Source organism: Nansenia antarctica (assembly GCF_963989245.1).
Source record: "Nansenia antarctica genome assembly, chromosome: 5".
Lineage (NCBI taxonomy): Eukaryota > Metazoa > Chordata > Actinopteri > Argentiniformes > Microstomatidae > Nansenia > Nansenia antarctica.
Genome location: NC_137690.1, coordinates 74139745 through 74167244, shown reverse-complemented (window position 1 = coordinate 74167244; position 27500 = coordinate 74139745). Strand labels below are relative to the sequence as shown.

General features: G+C 47.5%; 1 protein-coding gene across 1 annotated transcript in view; it reads left to right on the top strand.

Moving 5' to 3' along the window:
- ints3 (integrator complex subunit 3) overlaps positions 1–27500 on the top strand; it is a 35280-nt gene that overhangs the window by 4905 nt on the left and 2875 nt on the right. The window contains exons 6-26 of the mRNA XM_080530768.1: positions 231–297; positions 2135–2276; positions 3781–3910; positions 4938–5035; positions 5834–6025; positions 6318–6405; positions 6775–6854; positions 8811–8902; positions 10581–10687; positions 12394–12513; positions 13222–13351; positions 14987–15041; positions 15552–15655; positions 16384–16548; positions 18451–18604; positions 19046–19114; positions 19244–19319; positions 22294–22407; positions 22769–22817; positions 23465–23632; positions 23875–23975. Coding sequence (XP_080386894.1) covers positions 231–297; positions 2135–2276; positions 3781–3910; positions 4938–5035; positions 5834–6025; positions 6318–6405; positions 6775–6854; positions 8811–8902; positions 10581–10687; positions 12394–12513; positions 13222–13351; positions 14987–15041; positions 15552–15655; positions 16384–16548; positions 18451–18604; positions 19046–19114; positions 19244–19319; positions 22294–22407; positions 22769–22817; positions 23465–23632; positions 23875–23975 — 2301 coding nt within the window. The remainder of the gene's footprint in view (positions 1–230; positions 298–2134; positions 2277–3780; positions 3911–4937; positions 5036–5833; positions 6026–6317; positions 6406–6774; positions 6855–8810; positions 8903–10580; positions 10688–12393; positions 12514–13221; positions 13352–14986; positions 15042–15551; positions 15656–16383; positions 16549–18450; positions 18605–19045; positions 19115–19243; positions 19320–22293; positions 22408–22768; positions 22818–23464; positions 23633–23874; positions 23976–27500) is intronic.

The following is a 27500-nucleotide window of genomic DNA, read 5'->3' as shown; positions in this document are numbered from 1 at the left end:
CAATCTAACACACATTGTTGTACATGTTGTACAAAGACAGTCATGGGGCATCAGACACATTGGCTGGATATAAACACAATTTTCCCCAACGTTTTTCCCCCAGTTCTTTTTCTATTTGAAATGTTTTAAAGAAATGGTTTAATTGTTCTTTTTGGTGTGTGTGTGTGTGTGTGTGTGTGTGTGTGTGTGTGTGTGTGTGTGTGTGTGTATATATATATATATACATACAGGTGGAGACATCACTAATAAGAACCTGTGGTTGGCTGAGAACGTTCTGGACATCCTGGTGGATCAGAAGTGAGTTTGATGACATCACAATAAATCACATCTCATCTTGTTGCCATGGCTACAGTCCTGGTGTTCCCTGGGAGTTCTGGAATCAGAACACTCATGGTTGCCCGTGTCACAATGTGACAGCTGCTGGTGAAAGGGTTAACAAGTCTGCAGACGATTTGATGTTCAGACTTTTATTTTTATTTTTTTATGTGAATACATTTCCGTGTTGTTGAAAACCAACGACACGTCGCTAGTCAACTAACACAGCTTGTTTTGTGAGCCTGCTAACAATGTAAAGTAGTGTTGTAGTTAACTAGGTAACAATGTAAAGTAGTGTTCTAGTTAACTAGGTAACAATGTAAAGTAGTGTTCTAGTTAACTAGGTAACAATGTAAAGTAGTGTTGTAGTTAACTAGGTAACAATGTAAAGTAGTGTTGTAGTTAACTAGGTAACAATGTAAAGTAGTGTTGTAGTTAACTAGGTAACAATGTAAAGTAGTGTTGTAGTTAACTAGACAACAATGTAAAGTAGTGTTGTAGTTAACTAGGTAACAATGTAAAGCAGTGTTCTAGTTAACTAGGTAACAATGTAAAGTAGTGTTCTAGTTAACTAGGTAACAATGTAAAGTAGTGTTCTAGTTAACTAGGTAACAATGTAAAGTAGTGTTGTAGTTAACTAGGTAACAATGTAAAGTAGTGTTGTAGTTAACTAGGTAACAATGTAAAGTAGTGTTGTAGTTAACTAGGTAACAATGTAAAGTAGTGTTGTAGTTAACTAGGCAACAATGTAAAGTAGTGTTCTAGTTAACTAGGTAACAATGTAAAGCAGTGTTCTAGTTAACTAGGTAACAATGTAAAGTAGTGTTGTAGTTAACTAGGTAACAATGTAAAGTAGTGTTCTAGTTAACTAGGTAACAATGTAAAGTAGTGTTGTAGTTAACTAGGTAGCAGTGGAGATTACTCACCCAATCCATTGCGTTGTTGCAGTGTTTTGGCTCGACTAGGTAGTTTGTGTTGTGATTCTCAACAACGTTGAAACGTAGTTCCGTTTAGTTTAAAAAATAAAAGTCATTTTGAACATTTTGATTGGTTGCCGCGGGTTACTTGTTCCCCCCTTTCACCAGCTGCTGTCACAGATGTGCTAAAGAAAGCCCTGAGGAAGGCTGAACTAACGGAGGAACATCGTAACGCTTTTAACAACAGTGTCGTTGTCTGTCACAGAGTCAGTCTGTCTCTGAACATCAGCTTCATCTGACGTGTTTACCTAGGGGCAGAGCACCACTCTACCTTTCTCTGGATGCTTGTTTATAAAGCCTCACTGGCACAGCACCAGAATATGTTCAGACCTTTTGCTATCAGCCCAATAGAGCTCTCAGGTCTTCTGCTAGCATATCAGCCCAATAGAGCTCTCAGGTCTTCTGCTAGCATATCAGCCCAATAGAGCTCTCAGGTCTTCTGCTAGCATATCAGCCCAATAGAGCTCTCAGGTCTTCTGACGCTGGTTTTCTCTGTGTACCACATGTACAAAAGAAGAGATTTGGTGAGGCTGCATTCTCATTTTATGCTCCAGATTGTGGAATGCACTGCCAGTTTACATTAGAGATGCAACCTCAGCAAATATGTTCAAGTCAAGACTAAAAACCCATCTTTTTAATATTGCCTTTAAATGACTAAATAATTAAATGATGATTTATATAATGATTGGAGCACTTTGAGCTGCAACGTTTGCAGGAAAAGTGCTATACAAATAACGGTTATTATTATTATTATTATTTGTATTATTATTTGGGGAGATCCCTGTGGTGTCTCTCTGTGTGATAACCCCCCTCCCTCCCCCCCTCCCTCCCCCCCCCCCCAGGGAGTGGGTGTTGAAGAGCGGCATGCTGATAGCCATGTCTGTGTACACGTACCTGCGGCTCATCGTGGACCACGGCACCCCCAACCTGCTGCCCCTCAGGCAGAAGGAGGTCGACTTCTGCATCGGCCTGCTGAGAGACAAGGTGAGGGAGGGGGGGAGAGAGGGAGGGAGAGAGGGAGGGGGAGGGAGGGAGGGGGAGGGCCTGCTGGGAGACAAGGTGAGGGAGGGGGGGAGAGAGGGAGGGGGAGGGCCTGCTGGGAGACAAGGTGAGGGAGGGGGGGGGGAGGGAGGGAGAGAGCGGGGGAGAGGGAGAGGGAGGGAGGGAGAGAGAGAGGCAGGGAGGGAGGGAGAGAGGGAGAGAGTGAGGGGGAGGGCCTGCTGGGAGACAAGGTGAGGGAGGGAGGGGGGGAGGGAGGGAGAGAGGGAGAGAGTGAGGGGGAGGGCCTGCTGAGAGACAAGGTGAGGGAGGGGGGGAGGGAGGGAGGGAGAGAGGGAGAGAGTGAGGGGGAGGGCCTGCTGAGAGACAAGGTGAGGGAGGGGGGGAGGGAGGGAGGGAGAGAGGGGGAGGGCCTGCTGGGAGACAAGGTGAGGGAGGGAGAGAGAGAGCGAGGGAGTGGGGGAGAGGGAGAGAGAGAGGCAGGGAGGGAGGGAGGGAGGGGGGAGGGGGGGAGGGAGACTTCTGCATGGGCCTGCTGAGAGACAAGGTGAGGGAGGGGGGGAGGGAGGGAGGGAGAGAGGGAGGGGGAGGGCCTGCTGGGAGACAAGGTGAGGGAGGGGAGAGAGAGAGTGGGGGAGAGGGAGAGAGAGAGGCAGGGAGGGAGGGAGGGAGGGGGGGAGGGAGACTTCTGCATGGGCCTGCTGAGAGACAAGGTGAGGAGGAGGGGAGGGAGAGAGGGAGGGAGGGAGGGAGAGAGAGGGAGGGAGAGAGAGGGAGGGAGAGAGAGAGCGGGGGAGAGAGAGAGGGAGGGAGAGGGATAGAGAGAGGGAGGGAGGAGGGGAGACTTTTGCATGGGCCTGCTGAGAGACAAGGTGAGGAGGAGGGAGAGAAAGGGGGAGGGTGGGAGGGAGAGGGAGGTGGACTTCTGCATCGGTCTGCTGATAGACACGGGGGGCGGGGGGGACAGACAGACAGAGAGAGGGAGAGACAGACACAGTTCGTAAATGAGCTCTGAGAGCACTGGAGCGTCCATGTGACTGCCTCTTGTCCAATCAAATAATAGAACCAAGTAATTTGATTGGACAAGAGGCAGTCACATGGACGCTCCGGCGCTCTCAGAGCTCATTACCAACGCAGCCAGAGAGAGAGAGAAGAGTTGGGGTGTGGAGGAGGGAGGGATGGAGGGAGGAGGGATGGAGGGATGGAGGGAGAAGGGAGGGAGGGAGGATGGGGGGATGGAGGGAGGGAGGGAGGAGGGAGGGATGAGGGATGAGGGAGGGAGGGAGGGAGGGGGGAGGGAGGGAGGGAGGAAGGAGGGAGGAGGGACTCCCAGTTGTCAGGAACACGACTCCTCACTTCCTGCTGAAACCTGATTGGAGGAGAACAGATCTAGGCTCCTCCTGTTAGACGTCCTCCTCCAATGATAAGTGTCTGATTCCTCTCTCTCTTCTCCTCCCCCCCTCCCCCTCCCCCTCCTCCCCTCCTCTAGTTCATGGAGTGTGTGATCATAGGCAGGGACCTGGTGCGTCTGCTGCAGATCGTGGCTCGTATCCCAGAGATGGAGCTGCTGTGGAGAGACCTGCTGCACTCCCCCCAGGCCCTCAGCCCCCAGTTCACTGGTACGTACCCCCCCCCTGGACCCCCCCCAGGCCCTCAGCCCCCAGTTCACTGGTACGTACCCCCCCCTGCACTCCCCCCAGACCCTCAGCCCCCAGTTCACTGGTACGTACCCCCCCCCTAACCCCCCCCAGACCCTCAGCCCCCAGTTCACTGGTACGTACCCCCCCCCTAACCCCCCCCAGGCCCTCAGCCCCCAGTTCACTGGTACGTACCCCCCCCCTAACCCCCCCCAGGCCCTCAGCCCCCAGTTCACTGGTACGTACCCCCCCCCTAACCCCCCCCAGGCCCTCAGCCCCCAGTTCACTGGTACGTACCCCCCCCCTAACCCCCCCCAGGCCCTCAGCCCCCAGTTCACTGGTACGTACCCCCCCCCCTAACCCCCCCCAGACCCTCAGCCCCCAGTTCACTGGTACGTACCCCCCCCCTAACCCCCCCCAGACCCTCAGCCCCCAGTTCACTGGTACGTACCCCCCCCCTAACCCCCCCCAGACCCTCAGCCCCCAGTTCACTGGTACGTACCCCCCCCCTAACCCCCCCCAGACCCACAGCCCCCAGTTCACTGGTACGTACCCCCCCCTAACCCCCCCAGGCCCTCAGCCCCCAGTTCACTGGTACGTACCCTCCCCCCTGGACCCCCCCTAACCCCCCCCAGGCCCTCAGCCCCCAGTTCACTGGTACGTACCCCCCCCCTGGACCCCCCCCAGGCCCTCAGCCCCCAGTTCACTGGTACGTACCCCCCCCTAACCCCCCCCAGACCCTCAGCCCCCAGTTCACTGGTACGTACTCCCCCCACACACACACACACACACAGCCCCCAGTTCACTGGTACGTACCCCCCCCCCTGGACCCCCCCTAACCCCCCCCTTTCTATATGTATCTATTCTTGCCATTTTTATAATTTTTACTTACTATCCTTCTTTATTTCTTTTAATGATGTATGTAAAGCACTTTGAATTGCCCCTGTTGTATGAAACGTGCGATACAAATAAACTTTGTGTGTGTGTGTGTGTGTGTGTGTGTGTGTAGGTCTGCTGCAGCTCCTGACCGCCAGGACGTCCCGGAAGTTCCTGGCCTGTCGCCTCACACCCGACATGGAGACTAAACTACTGTTCATGACCTCCCGGGTACACACACACTATACACACACATACACACTATGTACACACACACACACACACACACACACGTGTTATATATTCATCTCACATATGTGACACCAGCTGGTGAAATCATAAACCGTTTGTAAAGTAATTCAGTCCTTGCCTTTGAACACGTCCTGAAACGAAAGTATGTTTAGTTGCGTGGTCATTTAACAACAGTAGCCTGCGTCATTTAACAACAGTAGCCTGCGGCAAACCAGAACAGTGAATCCAATCCACAGATTATGAATATACCCCCTAGAGTCTGCGGCTGGGTTGTGGTCTCACCAGCGGGCGTCACATATATTCAACACACACCCTCTCATACATCACTAACGCACACCTCGCCACACACACACACACACACACACACACACACACACACACACACACACACACAGAGAGACACATACACACCTCATTCATCACTCACACACAGACACACACTCTCACACACACAGAGACATATACACCACATATTCATCACACACACACACACACACACCCTCTCTCATACACCACTAACACACACATCGCTACACACACACACATTCTCTCTCTCTCTCTCACACACACACACACACACACTCTTAAACCTCTAGCACACACATCACCACACACACACACACACACACACACACAGAGACACATACACACCTCATATTCATCACACACACACGTACACACATCAAATTAATGTGTGTGTGTGTGTGTCCAGGTATAGAGCAATACACACACTACACACACCCTTCATATCCTAACCCCCGCCCCCCCCCCCTGCAGGTGAGGTTCGGGCAGCAGAAGCGCTACCAGGACTGGTTCCAGAGGCAGTACCTCAGCACGGCGGAGAGCCAGTCGCTGCGCTGCGACCTGATCCGCTACATCTGCGGCGTGGTGCACCCCTCCAACGAGGTGCTCAGCTCAGACATCCTGCCCCGCTGGGCCATCATTGGCTGGCTGCTCACCACCTGCACGGTAACTCTCTCCTCTGATTGGTTAAGGCCTAACCTGGTGTTCAGGTCCAGTTGTCTTGACCTGGTGTTTACTCTGTGGTTACCATGGTTATGACATCATGTGGGATTATTAATCTCTCTCTCTGTCTCTCTCTCCCTCTCTTTCTCTCTCCCTCCCTCTCTCTCTCCCTCCCTCCCTTCCTACCTCTCTCCCTCTCCCTCTCTCTCCCTCCCTCTCTCTCTCCCTCCCTCCCTCTCTCCCTCCCTCCCTCTCTTTCTCCCTCCCTCCCCCCCTCCCTCCCTCCCTCCCTCAGTCTAACGTTGCAGCGTCTAACGCCAAGCTGGCGCTGTTCTATGACTGGCTCTTCTTCAGCCCCGAGAAGGACAGCATCATGAACATAGGTAACCATGGAGACCCTTCCTGTTTCCTGTGACATCACTTCCTGTTTCTAATACTTTCTGTGTCTCTAAACAACACTACCTCTCCCCCACTCCCTCCCTCTGTCCCTCCCTCTCTCCCCCCCACCCTCCCTCTCTCCCTCCCTTACTTCCCTCCGCCCCCCCTCTCTCTCTCTCCCCCCCTCTCTCTTCCTTCCCTCCCTCCCCCCCCTCCCTCTCCCCCTCCCCCCTCCCTCCCCCCTCCCTCCCCCCTCCCTGGCTCCCTCCTCCCTCCCTCCCTCCCTCTCTCTCTCTCTCCCTCCCTCCCCTCCCTCCCCCCTCCCTCCCTCCTCCCTCCCTCCCCTCCTCCCTCCCCTCCCCCCCCTCCCTCAGAGCCAGCCATCCTAGTGATGCACCACTCCATGAAGCCCCACCCTGCCATCACCGCCACCCTGCTGGACTTCATGTGTCGGGTGAGTCAGCTAATGACAACAAGCCTTGTGATTGGCCGAGAGGCGACCAATGCTGTCATCTAATAACGATGATGCCACGGTTAAATCACCCATCATGATACTCCTACAGAGAGACTCATTCATTCATTTATTCATTTATTCATTTTGTGAATATGATTAGATTAGGTTAGGCTAGGTTAGGTTAGGTTAGATTAGATTAGATTAGATTGTCATCGCAAGTACAAATACTTAGAAGTGCAAATAGTGATATAAGAACATGATATAAAAAACATGACAATGGTAGTGATAGGTAACTATGTAATATAGTCAAGTCAAAAGTCAAGTCAAAAGTCACTTTATTGTCCCATCACTGGGAAATTTGTATTGGGCTTACACCCCACAGCAGCCAACAAAGAGCAACAGACAATACAGGATATTAGCACACAAACAGAAGGCGGACCTGATTAAAACAAGAGTGGAAATAAAACGATAAGCAAGATATGTTCACATTCATCTGGTGCAGTTTAAAAGTTTAACAGAAACCGGAATAAAATTAATTTTAAATCTGTTTAATCTAGAGCGGGCAGCAGTTCAAACTCTGCATGTAGGACATGGGAGGGATTCATGAGAATTCTATTAGCCTGTCTGAGAGTAGCCTGTTCAAAAATAGACTGCAGGGATGAGTGGTCTTTCAGCCCTATGATCTTCCATGCAGTCTGCATCAGTCGGACCAGTTTGGACCCTAGTTGTACAGATAGGTTACCAAACCAGGATGTAATGCCGTATCTGATAATTATAATAATTTATAATTTTGCCATTTAGCAGACGCTTTTATCCAAAGCGACTTACAATTACGAATTACAGGGACATTCCCCCTGGAGTAACTGAGGGCTAAGTGCCTTACCCAAGGGCACACTAGTAGTGGTGTGGCTTCTGATGAGACTGATGAGACTCTCTAAGACAGACTGGTAGAAGAGTAGAAGAGTAGAAGAGTAGAAGAGTAGAAGAGTAGCATAATCACACACTACACTACATATATATACAGTATATGTAGAGGTAGTATTGTAAACATTAGTATATTTTAGAGGTATATGCAGTTATGAGCCATGTACAGTATCTAATGTGCAGAAGTATAAAAAAGCTACGGTATATCAAGAGACATGTGCAATATACAGTATGTGCAAAGGTAGTGATGTAAACATCAGGACGTGACGTTAGAATTACAAGGTTCTATCTCCATTTTTGTAAAAAATAAAAAATAAAAATTTACACAATCTGATCCATTAGGTGTTTATTAATGCCTGTGTGGTGTTATTTTTAAAATGTTGACATTTTTTAGTTAGTAATTAATCAAATACAAAGGTTCCATCTCACAGAACATAATGGAATGTAAAAACTTTGACGCTCAATATCTCTGAACTGCCCTAAACGGAGATAGAACCTTAGAATTCTAAGCTCTACGAGTAGTGCAGAGGTTATAGAGTGATCACATGCAAGGGGGGGGGGGGGGGGTACAATGACCATGACTATACTATGATGGCTGCACATCCCTGGCTAATGTGATCACTCTTTAACCTCTGACCTGCTGATGTTTACATTACTACCTTTGCACATACTGTATATTGTACATGTCTCTTGACAGAGCTTCTTGTATACTTCTGCACATTAGATACTGTACATAAACTACCTCACTGTATATAGCCCATAACTGCATATACCTCTGAAATATACTAATGTTTACAATACTACCTCTAAAATATACTAATGTTTACAATACTACCTCTACACATACTGTATATTACACACTTGTTGTTGTGTTGTCTTGGCAACTACACTAGGCTGTGTTGATGCTTGCTGTGCGTGTTAAGCAGGCATCAGAGAAATAGAATGAAAAGATTTTTTTAAAAAAGAGATAATTTTATTGATGATTGTAGAATTGTGTTCATCAGTCCTTGGTCTCTCTTTCCTCTCGTTCAGATCATCCCTCACTTCTTCCCCCCCCTGGAGGGCCAGGTCCGACAGGGGGTGTTCAACTCCCTCACCTTCATCATGGAAAAGAGAGTCCTGGCGTGAGTCTCTCTCACACACACACACACACACACACACACACACACACACACACACACACACACACACACACACACACACACACACACACACTCACACACACATACACACATACACACACACTCACACACACATACACACTAGGGCTGCACGATTTGGGGGAAAAATCGAATTGCGATTATTTGGACAGATATCGCGATTGCGATTAATTTGCGATTATTATTTTTTTAAATAGCAAAAAAAAAAAAGGGGGAGTTTTTGTAAAGTGTGGCCATATCTCCGGCTAGGAAGGTCGTATCAACGTGCAGTTTGTTTGTACGTCTTCAGGGGACTTAGAGGCTCCCTCCTCTAGCACCCCCACAGCCCGAGCTACGAGTGAAAGAACTAAACTTACATTGGGTTGCTTTAAAGTTGGGTTGCTTTAAAATCAAGCTTCAGATTAAAACATGTGATGGAGCATTACTAACCTGACTCAGGTGGTTTGTTTCACACAACCATCTAGGAAAGCTTCATTGGAAGCTGTTTGGAAAAGGGCAGGTACTTTCAAAAAATACTTGGCAGGTGATTGGATGAATCTATCTATCACCTATTTTCAGAGAGCATTACCACATGATACCATCAAACTATTAACTGCTCTAATTCTAATGCAAGGATGAGAACTTAAAAGATATGAATTGGGACAACATATTTATTTATGTTTTTTTTAAACAGCAACACCATTTTGTTTCTCTCAACAAGTGTCTTTTTTTTTTACGTTCATTGACGTTGAATCCGACGCGCTGTATGACGTATCCCATACGGGCAGTGGTGTTTCTCAACCCTCTCCTCAGGGCGCCCCAGCCGCTCCACATATTTGATCTGTTCCACCACCAGCACACCTGATTCAACTAATCATGATTCATGATTTGGACTTGATTAGTTGAATCAGGTGTGCTGGTGGTGGAACAGATCAAATATGTGGAGCGGCTGGGGCGCCCCGAGGAGAGGGTTGAGAAACACATAGTGAGTTGGACTTGTGATCGGAAGGTTGTGAGTTCAAATCCCGCCTGAAACCACACCACTACTAGTGTGCCCTTGAGTAAGGCACTTAGCCCTCAGTTACTCCAGGGGGAATGTCCCTGTAATTCGTAATTGTAAATCGCTTTGGATTAAAAAAGCGTCTGCTAAATGGCAAAAAAAAAAAAAAAAAACGCAGGCAAATCGCAGGCTTTGCGATTAGCTAATCGCGTCATTTCAAATCGCGATTTCGATTTAAAATCGATTAATCGTGCAGCCCTAATACACACACATACACACATACACACACACACACATACACACATACACACACACACACACACACTCATATACACACACACACACTCACACACACTCACACATACACATACACACACACATACACATACACACACACACACACACACACTCACACACACATACACACACATACACACACACACATACACATACACATACACACACCTCATCGTCATTGTCTTCATAACACACACCAAGGAGTGTGTACTGGCTGAAGTACGTTAGTTAGTACTGCGTAATGTTTGATTCTCAGGATTCAAAATCAAAAATCAATTCTCAGAACCTCTTTATGTGTGCACTTCATGATACCTTAACCCTGTCCTAACCCTGTCCTAGTGTCCTAACGTCTGTCCTGTCCTCTAGTCACCTGGCTCCGCTCTTCGACAACCCCAAGCTGGACCGGGAGCTGCGCTCCATGCTGAGGGAACGCTTCCCTGAGTTCTGCTCCTCCCCCTCGCCCCCCACGGAAGGTACGGAGGGAGGGAGGGGAGGGGGGAGGGTAGATGGAGGGGAGGGGTGGATGGAGGGGAGGGGAGGGATGGAGGGGTGAATAGATAAATGGATGGGTGGAGGGATGAATAGATGGAGGGGAGGGGTGGGTGGAGGGGAGGGATGGAGGGATGGATGGAGGGGAGGGGTGGGTGGAGGGGAGGGATGGATGGACGGGAGGGGTGGATGGAGGGGAGGGGTGGATGGAGGGGAGGGGTAGGGCTGCAACGATTAGTCGACATAATCGACGACGTCGACTATAAAAACTCGTCGACGTGGAATGTTAGCGTCGTATATATTTTTCTAAAACAATTTTTTTATTTTTTATTTTTTTTTAAACGGGAGCCATGCAAGAATCAGCTGGGTAAGTTTTAGCTAACGTTGTTAGCCAACTGGCTAACGTTATATTGTTAGGGTCGTAATGTTTATGTTAGCTTTACTGTTACATGTTGGAAAACAACGTCTCATGGACAGGGCTGTACATGCTATGAGCGTTTGTGCTATTAATTTATTTGCCCTGTGGCACGCGTGTGACAGACAGAGGCGCTTGTATGTAACATTACGTAGCAGGGGTTTTCCATGTTGAAGCCAGGAGAACGCGAGATGAAATGAAGTGAGGGGTGGTCGCTATTAAAATACCAGGTAGTCATGGTGGATGATCATGAATGATGCTGGATAAGTGAATGCTATTTCAATTATGTTGAGTCCACCAGCGAGCTGTCTGTAAGATAAACAGCGCCAAGCGTAGCCTACTAACGTGAGCTGTCTGTAGTCTAGCCAGCAATGCTAGCTAGCCAATCAACTAGCTCTGTGAGCAGCTGTAGCTTGGCGTAACGTTAGGTTAGATAGCTAGTTAAGCCGGATTTATGCTTCTGCGTCGCCATTTACGCGCAGCGAAAAGCCACACGACTAATCGCGACTAATCGAAAAAATAATCGACAGATTAGTCGACTACCAAAATAATGGTTAGTTGCAGCCCTAGGGAGGGGTGGATGGATGGAGGGGAGGGGTGGATGGAGGGGAGGGGTGGATGGAGGGGAGGGGTGGATGGATGGAGGGGAGGGGTGGATGGATGGAGGGGAGGGGAGGGGTGGATGGAGGGGAGGGGTGGATGGAGGGGAGGGGTGGATAGATGGAGGGGAGGGGTGGATGGAGGGGAGGGGTGGATAGATGGAGGGGAGGGGTGGATAGATGGAGGGGAGGGGTGGATGGAGGGGAGGGGTGGATAGATGGAGGGGAGGGGTGGATAGATGGAGGGGTGGATGGATGGAGGGGTGGATAGATGGAGGGGAGGGGTGGATAGATGGAGGGGTGGATAGATGGAGGGGTGGATGGATGGAGGGGTGGATGGATGGAGGGGTGGATAGATGGAGGGGTGGATGGAGGGGAGGGGTGGATAGATGGAGGGGTGGATAGATGGAGGGGTGGATGGATGGAGGGGTGGATAGATGGAGGGGTGGATGGATGGAGGGGTGGATAGATGGAGGGGTGGATAGATGGAGGGGTGGATGGATGGAGGGGTGGATAGATGGAGGGGTGGATAGATGGAGGGGTGGATGGATGGAATCTGGCAGCTGCTGGTCCTGGTCTCAGCTGGTCTCCTCTGCCTGGAGAGAGGTCTAATAATAGTCATAATAATAATAGTAGTATGCCTACTATCTAATGACCACACTCTCCCCCCCGCCAGTGAAAATGGAGGAGTCCGTTTCCATGGAGATGGACAACCACGTGCTGGACAAGGAGGACGGTTGCTACGACAACACGGAGGCCGCCTTCAGCGACGACGAGGAGGAGGTTAACAACAAAGGTGACAGAGGACACCCTCTATAACACCCTCTATAACACCCTCTATAACACCCTCTATAACACCCTCTATAACACCCTCTATAACACCCTCTATAACACCCTCTATAACACACTCCTCTAGATTAACAACACAGGTAAAAAGGTGCTTTGGAGGTGTAGCGGGTTAAGCGTCGACCACGTAACCGCAGGGTTCCCGGTTCGATTCCGGCCGCGGACATATCCTGCATGTCATCCCTCCTCTCTCTCTCTCACCCATCCCTTCCTGTCTAATCTCTACTGTCTCTGTCAATAAAAAGAAAAATATGAGTGGGACTGTCCCACTCAGAAAAAATTACTTAAAAAAAAAAAATGAATTATAGACTTTTTCTGTTGAGTAACTTTAAAGATAGCCCAGACAGTCATAGTCATTGCAGGTGGAGAATCGGCCGGTCGGGGTAGAAATCGTAATAGAGGATCGCAAGGCCTCATCGTAATGCCTGGAATGAGGAACGCTATCAAAACGTTCCCCGTTCCGTCCCGTGCATTACAATGAGCCCGTCCTTCCTAGAAGCCCACTGTTAACACCAATGCATGGTTTCCGTGTGGGAGTCATCTCCACGTGTGCTGATCTCTGGTTCTGGTGGTTCTGGTGCCTCCCTCCCTGTGTGGGAGTCATCTCCACGTGTGCTGATCTCTGGTTCTGGTGGTTCTGGTTCTCCCTCCTCCCAAGGTAAAAAGCGGGAGTTCAGGTTTCACCCAATCAAAGAGGCCATCATCGAGGAGCCGGCGGACATCACGCCGTTCGTGGACCAGCTGGACGACACCATGAAGGAGAAGGTCCTGCAGCTGCAGAAGGGAAGGTCAGTGGGTTCACTCTCTTTCATATGACCAGGCATACACCATCCCAAACTTGATCAAAACTGTCACTCTCGCACACACACTCTCGCACACACTCACTCTCACACACACTCACACATACACACTCTCACACACACACACACACACACACTCACACATACACACTAGGGCTGCACGATTAATCGATTTTAAATCGAAATCGCGATTTGAAATGATGCGATTAGCTAATCGCAAAGCCTGCGATTTGCCTGCGATTTTTTTTTTTTTTTATTTATTTTTTTTGCTATTTAGCAGACGCTTTTAATCCAAAGCGATTTACAATTACGAATTACAGGGACATTCCCCCTGGAGTAACTGAGGGCTAAGTGCCTTACTCAAGGGCACACTAGTAGTGGTGTGGTTTCAGGCGGGATTTGAACTCACACAACCTTCCGATCGCAAGTCCAACTCACTAGACCACCACTACCCGTATGGGATACGTCATACAGCGCGTCGGATTCAACGTCAATGAACGTCAACAATGAACGTCAACGTCAATGAACGTCAACGTCAATGAACGCACACCAACAACATCGCACGTGAAACGCCCACGTTTCGGTAGCTAGCAATAGCAACATTCATGGTGGATAATGGCTTCAGCAGAACCAGAAGCAACGTTGGACGATTTAGTCCCGAAGAAAAGCAGCACTTCTGTTGTGTGGAAGTATTTCGGATTTAGGACGACTGATGTGCAACAAAAACAGGTGTTGTGCACGACCTGTCGTGGAACAGTCGCTACATCCAGAGGCAACACCACAAACCTATATCAGCACTTGAAAAAGTACCACAGGCAGCTGTATGACGGGTGTGCGGTCAGAAAGGGAGAGTTGAGTGAACGTCCCGTAGCCCAGTCTAACAAAGTTAAACAACCTAGTGTTTCAGAGTCGTTTGCGGCTGTTACGGCATATGAAAAGGGCTCACGAAGGCACCGTGAAATAACAAATTCCATCACGCACTACCTCGCAAAAGACATGGTGTCTATTAACACTGTGAGCAACTTAGGGTTGAATTTTTTTTTGAAAGTACCTGCCCTTTTCCAAACAGCTTCCAATTAAGCTTTCCTAGATGGTTGTGTGAAACAAACCACCTGAGTCAGGTTAGTAATGCTCCATCACATGTTTTAATCTGAAGCTTGATTTTAAAGCAACCCAACTTTAAAGCAACCCAATGTAAGTTTAGTTCTTTCACTCGTAGCTCGGGCTGTGGGGGTGCTAGAGGAGGGAGCCTCTAAGTCCCCTGAAGACGTACAAACAAACTGCACGTTGATACGACCTTCCTAGCCGGAGATATGGCCACACTTTACAAAAACTTCCTTTTTTTTTTTTTTTTGCTATTTAAAAAAATAATAATCGCAAATTAATCGCAATCGCGATATCTGTCCAAATAATCGCAATTCGATTTTTTCCCCAAATCGTGCAGCCCTAATACACACTCTCACATACACACACACACTCGATGTTGTCATGCTGTAGATGTTGATGTGAATGAGCTCCTTGATAACCGTCTCCCCCCCTCCCTCCCCGCTCTCTCCCTCCCTCCCTCCCCGCTCTCTCCCTCCCTCCCTCCCTCCTCCCTCCCTCCCTCCCCCCTCCCTGCAGTGACACAGAGAGCCAGTGTGAGGTGATGCAGGAGATAGTGGACCTGATCCTGGAGGTGAGTGATGCAGTAAACATGTTGTTGTTCAGAACATTTATCTGACTGGGAATGTTACACTGAAGGGCTGCTTTCACCCAGTTGTCTGGGTTACCTGGGTTACCTGGGTTACCGGGGCTGTCTTTGTTGTCTGGGTTACCTGGGCTGTCTTGGTTGTCTTGGTTACCTGAGTGTGTTGAGATGTTTGATGTTGTTGGGTGGGGCGGCTGTGTCTCAGGAGGTCTCACGAGCCCCGGCTGGCCACATGTCGAAGTGTCCTTGGGCAAGACACTGAACCCCAAATTGCTCCCAGTGAGCGGGCTGGCCGGCGCCTTGCATGGTAGCTTGCCGCCATTGGTGTGTGAATGTGTGAATGAGAGGCCGTTGTAAAGAGCTTCGGAATAAGGCGCTATATAAGTCAGTCTATATAAGTCAGTCTATATAAGTCAGTCTATATAAGTCAGTCTATATAAGTCAGTCTATATAAGTCAGTCTATATAAGTCAGTCCATTTGTTTAATGTTGTTCTCAGGAGGACTTTGAGTCCGAGCAGATGTCCACGCTGGCCTCCTGTCTGGCTGAGCTGTTCAAGAGCCACTTCAGAGGAGACGTGCTGCCTGACGACATCACTGAGGAGTACGTCTGAGTGTGTGTGTGTGTGTGTGTGTGTGTGTGTGTGTGTGTGTGAGAGAGATTGAGAGAGAATGCTGTGCATATGTGATGATGTGTGTACTCACTTAAACAAACATTTAGTTTCTTCACTAAAGGCCCAGTCAGTGAGCCCACAGAAAAGTAACTTGTGTCTGTGTCTGTGTCTGTGTCTGTGTCTGTCTCTGTGTGTGTGTGTGTGTGTGTGTGTGTATATGTCTGTGTCTGTGTCTGTGTCTGTGTCTGTGTCTGTGTCTGTCTCTGTGTGTGTGTGTGTGTGTGTGTGTGTGTGTGTCTCTCTCTGTGTGTGTCTGTCTCTGTGTGTCTGTCTCTGTGTGTGTCTCTGTCTCTCTGTGTGTGTCTCTGTGTGTGTCTGTCTCTGTGTGTGTCTCTCTGTGTGTCTGTCTCTGTGTGTGTCTGTGTGTGTGTCTCTCTGTGTGTGTCTCTGTGTCTCTGTGTGTGTCTCTGTGTCTCTGTCTGTGTGTCTGTCTCTCTGTGTGTGTCTCTGTCTCTCTGTGTGTGTCTGTCTCTGTGTGTCTCTCTGTGTGTGTCTCTGTGTCTCTCTCGCTCTCTCTCTGTCTCTCTCTCTCTCTGTGTGTGTCTGTGTGTGTCTGTGTGTCTCTCTCTCTCTGTGTGTGTCTCTGTGTCTCTCTCTCTCTGTGTGTGTCTCTGTGTCTCTCTCTCTCTGTGTCTCTCTCTCTCTCTCGCTCTCCCAGGTCCCTGGAGGAGTCGGTGTGTAAGCCGGTGTGTCTGGTGTTCAGGAACTTGTGTCAGATGCAGGAGGACAACAGCGGCTTCTCTGTGCTGCTGGAGATGCTGGCCGAGCTCTACCAGAAACAACCCAAGATAGGCTACCACCTGCTGTACTACCTCAAGGCCAGGTGGGGGCGCTGTGGAGCAGCACACACACACACACACACACACACACACACACACACAGCTCTACCAGAAACAACCCAAGATAGGCTACCACCTGCTGTACTACCTCAAGGCCAGGTGAGGGCGCTGTGGAGCACACACACACACACACACACACACACACACACCAACACAGACACACACACACACCCTTAACTCTTTGACTGCCAGCCATGTTCAGAGCGGAGAGCTCCACACTGCCAGACTTTTGGGGCATTTTCGCTGAACTTTGAAGACCCACCAAATATTTACTTTTCGGACTACATAAACATTGAACATATCTACCAAAACTTTAGACTCTCTTCTTTCATCAGAAAAAGAAAGTTTGTTTCTAGCCTCTTTGAGTGTTTAGAAATCGGCCGTAGAACATAGGGTGGTTTCAGCAAAAACACCTGATTTTGACCAATAAACAGAGAAAACGAGCTTTTTCTGCAGAACTTTTTTTTTTTTTTTTTTTTTCTGCACTTTTTCTGTATCATCCGACTCTGAACTGTTTGAAGAGTCGCGCGATGGCCGTGCTGCTCCGCGATGCTCCGCAATGCTCCGCGCCGCAATGCTCCGCGCCGCGTTTGGCACATACCCTGATCCGTTTCGCCATTACTACAACCCACAGCAAGCCACTTCCTTCTCCAGGCTTTTATCGAACTACTGCCCCCATCTGGGACCGAAATACATTACACCCAAGTCTGAAATTCACTCGCTAGGTGTAGAACATGTCAATAACGCGATCCCCGCGAAAAAATAAAATAATTCTATAAGACGCCAATTGGCGTCTTTGGCAGTCAACGTTACTATTCTATAAGACGCCAATTGGCGTCTTTGGCAGTCAATGAGTTAACATCCCCCTAAAACACGGTGCAGCAGCTTTCAGTCACGCTGCTGCATGCTCCTGGAACAAACTCCCTGAAGAAATCAAACGGGCCCAAACCCTAAACATATTTAAATCTAAGCTAAAAACCTTCATGTTTTGCAGCAGTTATGATTAACTCATTGACTGCCAAAGACGCCAATTGGCGTCTTATAGAATAGTAACGTTGACTGCCAAAGACGCCAATTGGCGTCTTATATAAAAAATAAAAATAAAACGCGGGGATCGCGTTATTGACATGTTCTACACCTAGCGAGTGAATTTCAGACTTGGGTGTTATGTATTTCGGTCCCAGATGGGGGCAGTAGTTCGATAAAAGCCTGGAGAAGGAAGTGGCTTGCTGTGGGTTGTAGTAATGGCGAAACGGATCAGGGTATGTGCCAAACGCGGCGCGGAGCATTGCGGCGCGGAGCATTGCGGCCATCGCGCGACTCTTCAAACAGTTCAGAGTCGGATGATACAGAAAAAGTGCAGAAAAAAAAAAAAAAAAAAGAGTTCTGCAGAAAAAGCTCTTTTCTCTGTTTATTGGTCAAAATCAGGTGTTTTTGCTGAAACCACCCTATGTTCTACGGCCGATTTCTAAACACTCAAAGAGGCTAGAAACAAACTTTCTTTTTCTGCTGAAAGAAGAGAGTCTAAAGTTTTGGTAGATATGTTCAATGTTTATGTAGTCCGAAAAGTCAATATTTGGTGGGTCTTCAAAGTTCAGCGAAAATGCCCCAAAAGTCTGGCAGTGTGGAGCTCTCCGCTCTGAACATGGCTGGCAGTCAAAGAGTTAAACACTTCTATCAATGTCTTTTATCCATAAACTATTGTCTTATTAAATGTTTTGTCTATTTACTTCTTATATTTGCGTTTATTCATTGTCATTGTTATTGTCTTACTATCCTCCTCTTGCTGTATTTTTTAATGCTGTGATGAAATGCTGTATGAAAGGTGCTACACAAAGAAACTTGCCTTGCCTAACATTCCTCTGACGTTGCCATGACTCCCACAGCAAGGCGGCCATGGGGAAGATGAGTCTGTACGAGTGGTTCGCTCAGGCCACGGCCCTGGGAGACCTGCACACCTGCCTGATGATGGACATGAAGGCCTGCCAGGAGGACGACATCAGGCTGCTCTGCTACCTCACCCCCTCCATCTACTCTGAGGTAACTACCTCACCCTACCTCCATCTACTCTGAGGTCACTACCTCACTACCTCCATCTACTCTGAGGTAACTACCTCACCCTACCTCCATCTACTCTGAGGTCACTACCTCACTACCTCCATCTACTCTGAGGTCACTACCTCACTACCTCCATCTACTCTGAGGTCACTACCTCACTACCTCCATCTACTCTGAGGTCACTACCTCACTACCTCCATCTACTCTGAGGTCACTACCTCACTACCTCACTACCTCCATCTACTCTGAGGTCACTACCTCACTACCTCCATCTACTCTGAGGTCACTACCTCACTACCTCACTACCTCCATCTACTCTGAGGTCACTACCTCACTACCTCACTACCTCCATCTACTCTGAGGTACCCTGAGGGGTGAGGTAACACACACACAGTAACAGTAACCATGTCTCTCCTCCTGTAGTTCCCAGATGAGACGCTACGCAGCGGAGAGCTCCTCAACATGATCGTGGCCGTCATCGACTCCACACAGGTACCACACACACACACACACACACACACACACACACACACACACACACAGGTACCTCACACACATACACATATTATTTTAATTAATGTGTTAATTAATTTAATTATGGTCTCCCTGTCTCTCTCTCAGCTGCAGGAGCTGATGTGTCACGTGATGATGGGCAACCTGGTGATGTTCCGCAAGGACTCTGTCCTCAACATCCTGAGTAAGTAACACACTCACACACACACACACACACACACACACACACACACCACACACACAATGAGTTGGAACACTCTCCTGTATCTTATGTTGTTCTCTGGACTAGATAATGTTGTTGTTGTTGTATTGTAGTCCAGTCTGACTGTAGATAACGTTGTTGTTGTGTATTGTAGTCCAGGAGGCCATTCCACTAAGGGTGGCTTAGTATATCGGCGATTGAAATAAATGCGGCGATCAGGCAACTCGGGATTGGAATTCAAGCCTCAGGTGATTCCTCGAACGAGGATCAGCCTTGTGTCATCAGTGTTCACAGAAGACAGGCTTACAAATCTTCGATATGGGCGCGTGCACGCAGACATAAAGAGCCCCGAAGAGTCGATCTGTCGAAATGAAGATACTCCACTCTGCAGGGGTACTACATTTGCGCAGCATTCCGAATTATTGATTTTTATGAAGACGGAAAAATAAGATGTAAAATAGTGCAATACTGCCGCAATTAACAAGGCGAGGGAAATGGTTTTGCAAGAAATTGCTGACCGGTTAAATGCGTAGGTCATACTAGCCCCAGTTATTGTTATATGTTCATATTTTAATAAATGAATATTTACTACTGTGGTGATATCAGCAGCAGGCTACAAGCCGTCATATCGCCACAATGGCCTAGTGCAGGGGTAGGCAACCTTTTTGATATGAAGTGCCATTTTAAAATGTTCTTGTTAGTCAGTGTGCCAACCACAATATCAACATTAATTATGACTCGACATCAAACCAAACCAAACAGACCAACTGATCTGCAATTTTATTCCACAACATGAACAACAATTTTCAGCAAAGAGCTATGTATGCAAAGCCATGTATGCTAAATAAACAGGCCTAACAGTCAACTAACTGAAACTTGAACAAAATGACCAACATAACATCTAAGACAACTAAACTTTGTGATGCGTAGCACAACTTTAAGCAAATTGGAGCGCTCAATTTCTACCAAAGTTGCAATGCTAACTGCGCTCCCTATGGTTATCATTTTAATAAGTAGGCCTAACTGGATGGTGATTATACAAGGGTCTTACTTGTATGACTTATAATTTATATTTATATAATGATTTGGTTGTTACTTACATTTTATTATTTTATTCCAACCACAACAAACTTTTTATTTGGGTTGCAAAGAGCTATGTATGCAAAGCCATGTAAACAGTCCTAACAATCAATGTGATCCCTGGCCCTGTTTTCCTTTGCTCAACTCCATTATCTGGGGGTGGTACTTGGTCACTTGGTAACATGGCATGTCATTCACATCTACGCTCTCATCAAGTGCGAGGCTAAACACCGTCGCATCTTTCAAACCAGCGGTCTTCTGCGCTTTCACGTTTTCTGCCATTTCTCCTATTCTTCGTTCCACACTTCTGGCTGACACTGGGATGTCTTTTATTCTTGATTTTATTGTGTCTTTGTTTGATAAGCCTTCAAACAAAACATCTGAGCTACAGAGGAAAGCCTCCTTAATTCTCCATCAGTGAATGGCTTTCCACGTTTCGCAATGCAATGAGCAATGCGAAAGTTTGCTTCAGTTGCGTGATTTTTAGCAGTGGCAAATGCTTTAAAGGTGCTGGCCTGCTTCCCATACCTTGACACAGCACGTCTTATTGATTCGGCCTGGTCTGCTTCATCCTTGAACGACTTCTGATGTTTGGTCTCATAATCATGCCGTTTAACGCTTGAAGTTCGGCAAACAACATTTTCGTGACATAGGACACATACAGCACGGTCCCACTCTTATTATATATTATTATTATATTGTTATGTGTGCTTAACTGTTAACAGTAACACTTGTATCGAATCGAATTCAGAATTTTACTTTGAAAATTGACGCCAGAATACGACTCTCGTGCAGTGGATGAGAGACTAGGGCTGCATTCGTAAATTCGCCCTGAGAGCGCCGGAGCGTCCCCGAGACTGCCTCTAGTCCAATCAAATTACTTGGTCCCATTATGACGTTGAACCCAGTGTGCGCGAATTTACGAACGCGGCCAACATAAAATAAAATAAAAACATTCTCCCATTCTCGCACTCCCATGCTTGCGTGCCACTGTTTAAGCTGTCGCGTGCCACTGCTGGCACGCGTGCCATAGGTTGCCGACCCCTGGCCTAGTGGTATCGACCTCTGCCATAGGATTTATACGTCATTTTTAGACGGTGGTTCGAATCCCTCTTCAGACACACTTTTTACTGCATTTCGTTGTCTGAATCTAATCTAAAATCTCATCTAAAAAAGTATGTAGGCTATAAAATTATGGTGCAGGCTAATTTACAAGAACTGACACGATTACAATGGTGTTTGAAGCCTTTGCATGAAATCTTCGGTTAAATGTAAAAAAAAAAAAAAAAAACACTTAGTCAAGTCCCGAACATGCAACCTTTGGATCTCTAGCTGGCGGCCTTAACCACTGCGCCGGCCAGACCGCTGTGATGACAGCAATGCAAGTTGAGACCATTTCCTTTTTTTTTTTTTTACACTCTTTTATTTATTGATCTATCGATCTATCTATCACACTTTCAAAATATCAAGTTATCTATCACACAATCAAACTATCTATCGATCGATCACACTTTCAAAATATCAAATTATCTATCTATCACACAGTCAACCTATCCATCTATCTATCTCGTGTGAAGTGGGAACTAATATTTCCTAAAAGAGGAACTGTCGTTCGGGATGTAGTTTCCGCCTGTGAGCGACCAGGCTAATTATATCTGACTCAGAAGGAGCTCAACCAAGCAGCGAATTATTTGAGCCACATTGATGGAACCGAACGCAAGCTAACATTATCGAGGCTTAGCACTTTATCGAGGCTTAGAAGATAATCGACCTTAGTGGAATGGGCCCCAGTCTGACTGTACATAACGTTGTTGTTGTTGTATTGTAGTCCAGTCTGACTGTAGATAACGTTGTTGTTGTTGTTGTTGTATTGTAGTCCAGTCTCTGGACTGGGAGACGTTTGAGCAGTACAGCACCTGGCAGCTGTTCCTGGCCCACAGCATCCCTCTGGAGACCATCATCCCCATCCTGCAGCACCTCAAGTACAAAGGTAGGAGACACACACACACACACACACGCACACACACGCACACACACGCACACACACACACACGCACACACACGCACACACACACACACACACAAACACAAACACAGAAACACAGACACACAGACACACAGGTCAAAGGTCTCTACTCTATCAGTTGGTTAGAAACCATCCTACATCCTCAAATATAACACAGGTCTCTTCTGCCTTGTCCACTAGAAGCGTGTTACTATCAGCCACCAGTTCTGTTCTCCTGACACCTCTCTCTCTCTCTCTCTCTCTCTCTCTCTCTCTCTCTCTCTCTCTCTCTCTCTCTCTCTCTCTCTCTCTCTCTCTCTCTCTCTCTCTCTCTCTCTCTCCCCAGAACACCCAGAGGCCCTGTCCTGTCTGCTGTTACAACTACGCCGGGAAAAGTACGTAACTACCTAATCCTTATGATGTCTTCAATCAATCAATCAATCATCAATCAATAACTATGTCTTCAGATAGATCTGTAAATGAATCCACAGTGGGCCCAGTATTGACCCCTGTGGTGTCCCCAGTAATAATTTACCATTTAGCTTTTGGTCCAAACCGACTTCCAATTACAGATTACAGGGACAGTCTCCGTGGAGTAACTTAGGGCTAAGAGCTTTACTCAAGGACACACTAGTGGTGGTGTTCCCAGGTCTTACTCAAGGACACACTAGTGGTGTTGTTCCCCAGGTGGGATTTAAACTCATGACCTTCCGATCACCAGTCTAACTCACTATCCACTAGACCAGGCCACCACTACCCCACTACTGACTACTGACTGAGGTAGAGCCGCCATCTAATGATCGCAAGGTTGGCAGATCGGTGGTTCGAGCCCCGGCTGGCCACATGTCGTAGTGTCCTTGGGCAAGACACTGAACCCCAAATTGCTCTCAGTGAGTGGGCCGGCCGGCGCCTTGCATGGCAGCTTGGTGTGTGTGTGTGAATGGGTGAATGAGAGGCCGTTGTAAAGCGCTTTCGATAAAGGCGCTATATAAGTCAGTCCGTTTACCCTGCGGTGACCCCATACTGTCCCGTCCCCCCCCAGGCCCAGTGAGGAGATGGTGAAGATGGTGCTGAGCCGACCGTGCCACCAGGAGGACCAGTTCACCACCAGCATCCTGAGGCACTGGGCGGCCAAGCACGACGACGTCCTGGGGGAGCACATCAAGGCCCTGCTCATCAAGAACAACAACCTGCCCCGCAAACGCCAGAGGTGACCCCCCCCCCACGACCTCTGACCCCTGACCTCTGACCCGACGCTCCTCTAGCGGTGTTACAGCTTGTCGTTATGTACCTCAGAATCAGAACCGTCGCTTTTATTACATCTCACTGAACACAAGAGTAACATTCTTTGGCGTTGGTTCCTCAACGTTGACATTGCGGCATTCAGATACAAAAACACAATAATAATAATAATAATATGAATAAGTCTATAATAATTGTCTCTCCTCGTAGCCTACGGAGCTCCAGCAGTAAGCTGGCTCAGCTGACCCTGGAACAGATCCTGGAGCACATGGACAACCTGCGGCTGAACCTCAGCAACACCAAGAACAGCTGTGAGGCTCTCACACACACACACACGCACGCACGCACGCACACACACACACACACACACACACACACGCACACACGCACACACATTTTAAATGCTTTATTTATGTCCACATAAATGTACAATATCTAAAGGACATGAATACTATCAGTGCATTTTGACATTATGAAAACAGTCAGTTACAGTAGTGCTGAGCCAACAACCAGTTATGCTACACACAGGATGTTATTCACACCAGATGATACCAGTGGGTTGACAGATCCAGTATCAATACTGTAAAACAAACAGTATCCAGCTCATGGGTACAGGAAGCACCGCCTTCTCCATATTGAGCGGCTACCAGTAACAGCAGATACTGAGCAATATATAATAACTGTTTGGCCCTTCTCTTAGGTAGACCAGCCATTTGAAGGCCTCTAACAACAGACTTATGAACATGGCCTAGGCTGCCAAATATGAAAACTAAAAGTTGACATCTGTAACCCAGTTGTGATATGGCCTGCTCCAGCTGTTGGTATTTCAAGATTTTGGTTAAAAAGGCTTCCTCTAGGCTGTGGTCAAAGGTGCAGCCAACTTCTAGAATGAGCACCTCTCTGTGATTTACAGACTCAACATGCTGGGCTTTACAGACTCAACATGCTAGGCTCTACAGACTGAACATGCTAGGCTTTACAGACTGAACATGCTAGGCTTTACAGACTGAACATGCTAGGCTTTACAGACTGAACATGCTAGGCTTTACAGACTGAACATGCTAGGCTTTACAGACTGAACATGCTAGGCTTTACAGACTGAACATGCTAGGCTTTACAGACTGAACATGCTAGGCTTTACAGACTCAACATGCTAGGCTTTACAGACTCAACATGCTAGGCTTTACAGACTGAACATGCTAGGCTCTACAGACTGAACATGCTAGGCTCTACAGACTGAACATGCTGGGCTTTACAGACTGAACATGCTAGGCTTTACAGACTGAACATGCTAGGCTTTACAGACTGAACATGCTAGGCTCTACAGACTGAACATGCTAGGCTCTACAGACTGAACATGCTAGGCTTTACAGACTGAACATGCTAGGCTCTACAGACTGAACATGCTAGGCTTTACAGACTGAACATGCTAGGCTTTTAGACTGAACATGCTAGGCTTTACAGACTGAACATGCTAGGCTCTACAGACTGAACATGCTAGGCTTTACAGACTGAACATGCTAGGCTTTACAGACTGAACATGCTAGGCTTTACAGACTGAACATGCTAGGCTTTACAGACTGAACATGCTAGGCTTTACAGACTGAACATGCTGGGCTTTACAGACTGAACATGCTAGGCTTTACAGACTGAACATGCTAGGCTTTACAGACTGAACATGCTAGGCTTTACAGACTGAACATGCTAGGCTCTACAGACTGAACATGCTAGGCTCTACAGACTGAACATGCTAGGCTTTACAGACTGAACATGCTGGGCTTTACAGACTGAACATGCTAGGCTTTACAGACTGAACATGCTAGGCTTTACAGACTGAACATGCTAGGCTTTACAGACTGAACATGCTAGGCTTTACAGACTGAACATGCTGGGCTTTACAGACTGAACATGCTAGGCTTTACAGACTCAACATGCTAGGCTTTACAGACTGAACATGCTAGGCTCTACAGACTGAACATGCTAGGCTTTACAGACTGAACATGCTAGGCTCTACAGACTGAACATGCTAGGCTCTACAGACTGAACATGCTAGGCTTTACAGACTGGACATGCTAGGCTTTACAGACTGGACATGCTAGGCTTTACAGACTGAACATGCTAGGCTTTACACACTGAACATGCTAGGCTGCACAGACTGAACATGCTAGGCTTTACAGACTGAACATACTAGGCTTTACAGACTGAACATGCTAGGCTTTACAGACTGAACATGCTAGGCTTTACAGACTCAACATGCTAGGCTCTACAGACTGAACATGCTGGGCTTTACAGACTGAACATGCTAGGCTTTACAGACTGAACATGCTAGGCTTTACAGACTGAACATGCTAGGCTCTACAGACTGAACATGCTAGGCTTTACAGACTGAACATGCTAGGCTTTACAGACTCAACATGCTGGACTTTACAGACTGAACATGCTGGGCTCTACAGACTGAACATGCTGGGCTCTACAGACTCAACATGCTGGACTTTACAGACTGAACATGCTAGGCTCTACAGACTGAACATGCTAGGCTCTACAGACTGAACATGCTAGGCTTTACAGACTGAACATGCTAGGCTTTACAGACTGAACATGCTAGGCTCTACAGACTGAACATGCTAGGCTCTACAGACTCAACATGCTAGGCTTTACAGACTGAACATGCTAGGCTTTACAGACTGAACATGCTAGGCTTTACAGACTGAACATGCTAGGCTTTACAGACTGAACATGCTAGGCTTTACAGACTGCACATGCTAGGCTTTACAGACTGAACATGCTAGGCTTTACAGACATAACATGCTAGGCTTTACAGACTGAACATGCTAGGCTTTACAGACTGAACATGCTGGGCTTTACAGACTGAACATGCTAGGCTTTACAGACTGAACATGCTAGGCTTTACAGACATAACATGCTAGGCTCTACAGACTGAACATGCTAGGCTTTACAGACATAACATGCTAGGCTCTACAGACTGAACATGCTAGGCTTTACAGACTGAACATGCTAGGCTCTACAGACTCAACATGCTGGGCTTTACAGACTGAACATGCTAGGCTTTACAGACTGAACATGCTAGGCTTTACAGACTCAACATGCTAGGCTTTACAGACTGAACATGCTAGGCTTTACAGACTGAACATGCTAGGCTTTACAGACTGAACATGCTAGGCTCTACAGACTGAACATGCTAGGCTTTACAGACTGAACATGCTAGGCTCTACAGACTGAACATGCTAGGCTTTACAGACTGAACATGCTAGGCTTTACAGACTGAACATGCTAGGCTTTACAGACTGAACATGCTAGGCTTTACAGACTCAACATGCTGGGCTTTACAGACTGAACATGCTAGGCTTTAGATAGATAGACTTTATTTGTCATTGCTACAGTACAGGTACCAAACACAGACTGAACATGCTAGGCTTTACAGACTGAACATGCTAGGCTCTACAGACTGAACATGCTAGGCTTTCAGTGTTTCCTCCAGGAATTTTTACATTAGTGGCGGAGAGCCCTATTTTTTCGCGTGCACTCGCATGAAACGCTCATGCGCATGAAACGCGCACGCGCGCTCAAAACAACGACCTAATTTCAACCAAAACTAGAGGTAGGATGGCAAAAAAAAAAAAAAATGTACAGAATATAAACTTGTGATACCGGTTTCCATCCATCAGCTCTGAAGGTTTACGTTACTCACGGATCCAATGTCCTTCCAAACGAGCAGTCTTGGCTCCGTCTCAAACACAACAGGAAAAGTATGTCCAACTTGGCGAAAGTTTCCCAGTGTTTCCAACTTGCGCGAGTTCTTCAATTTGCGACAGTTT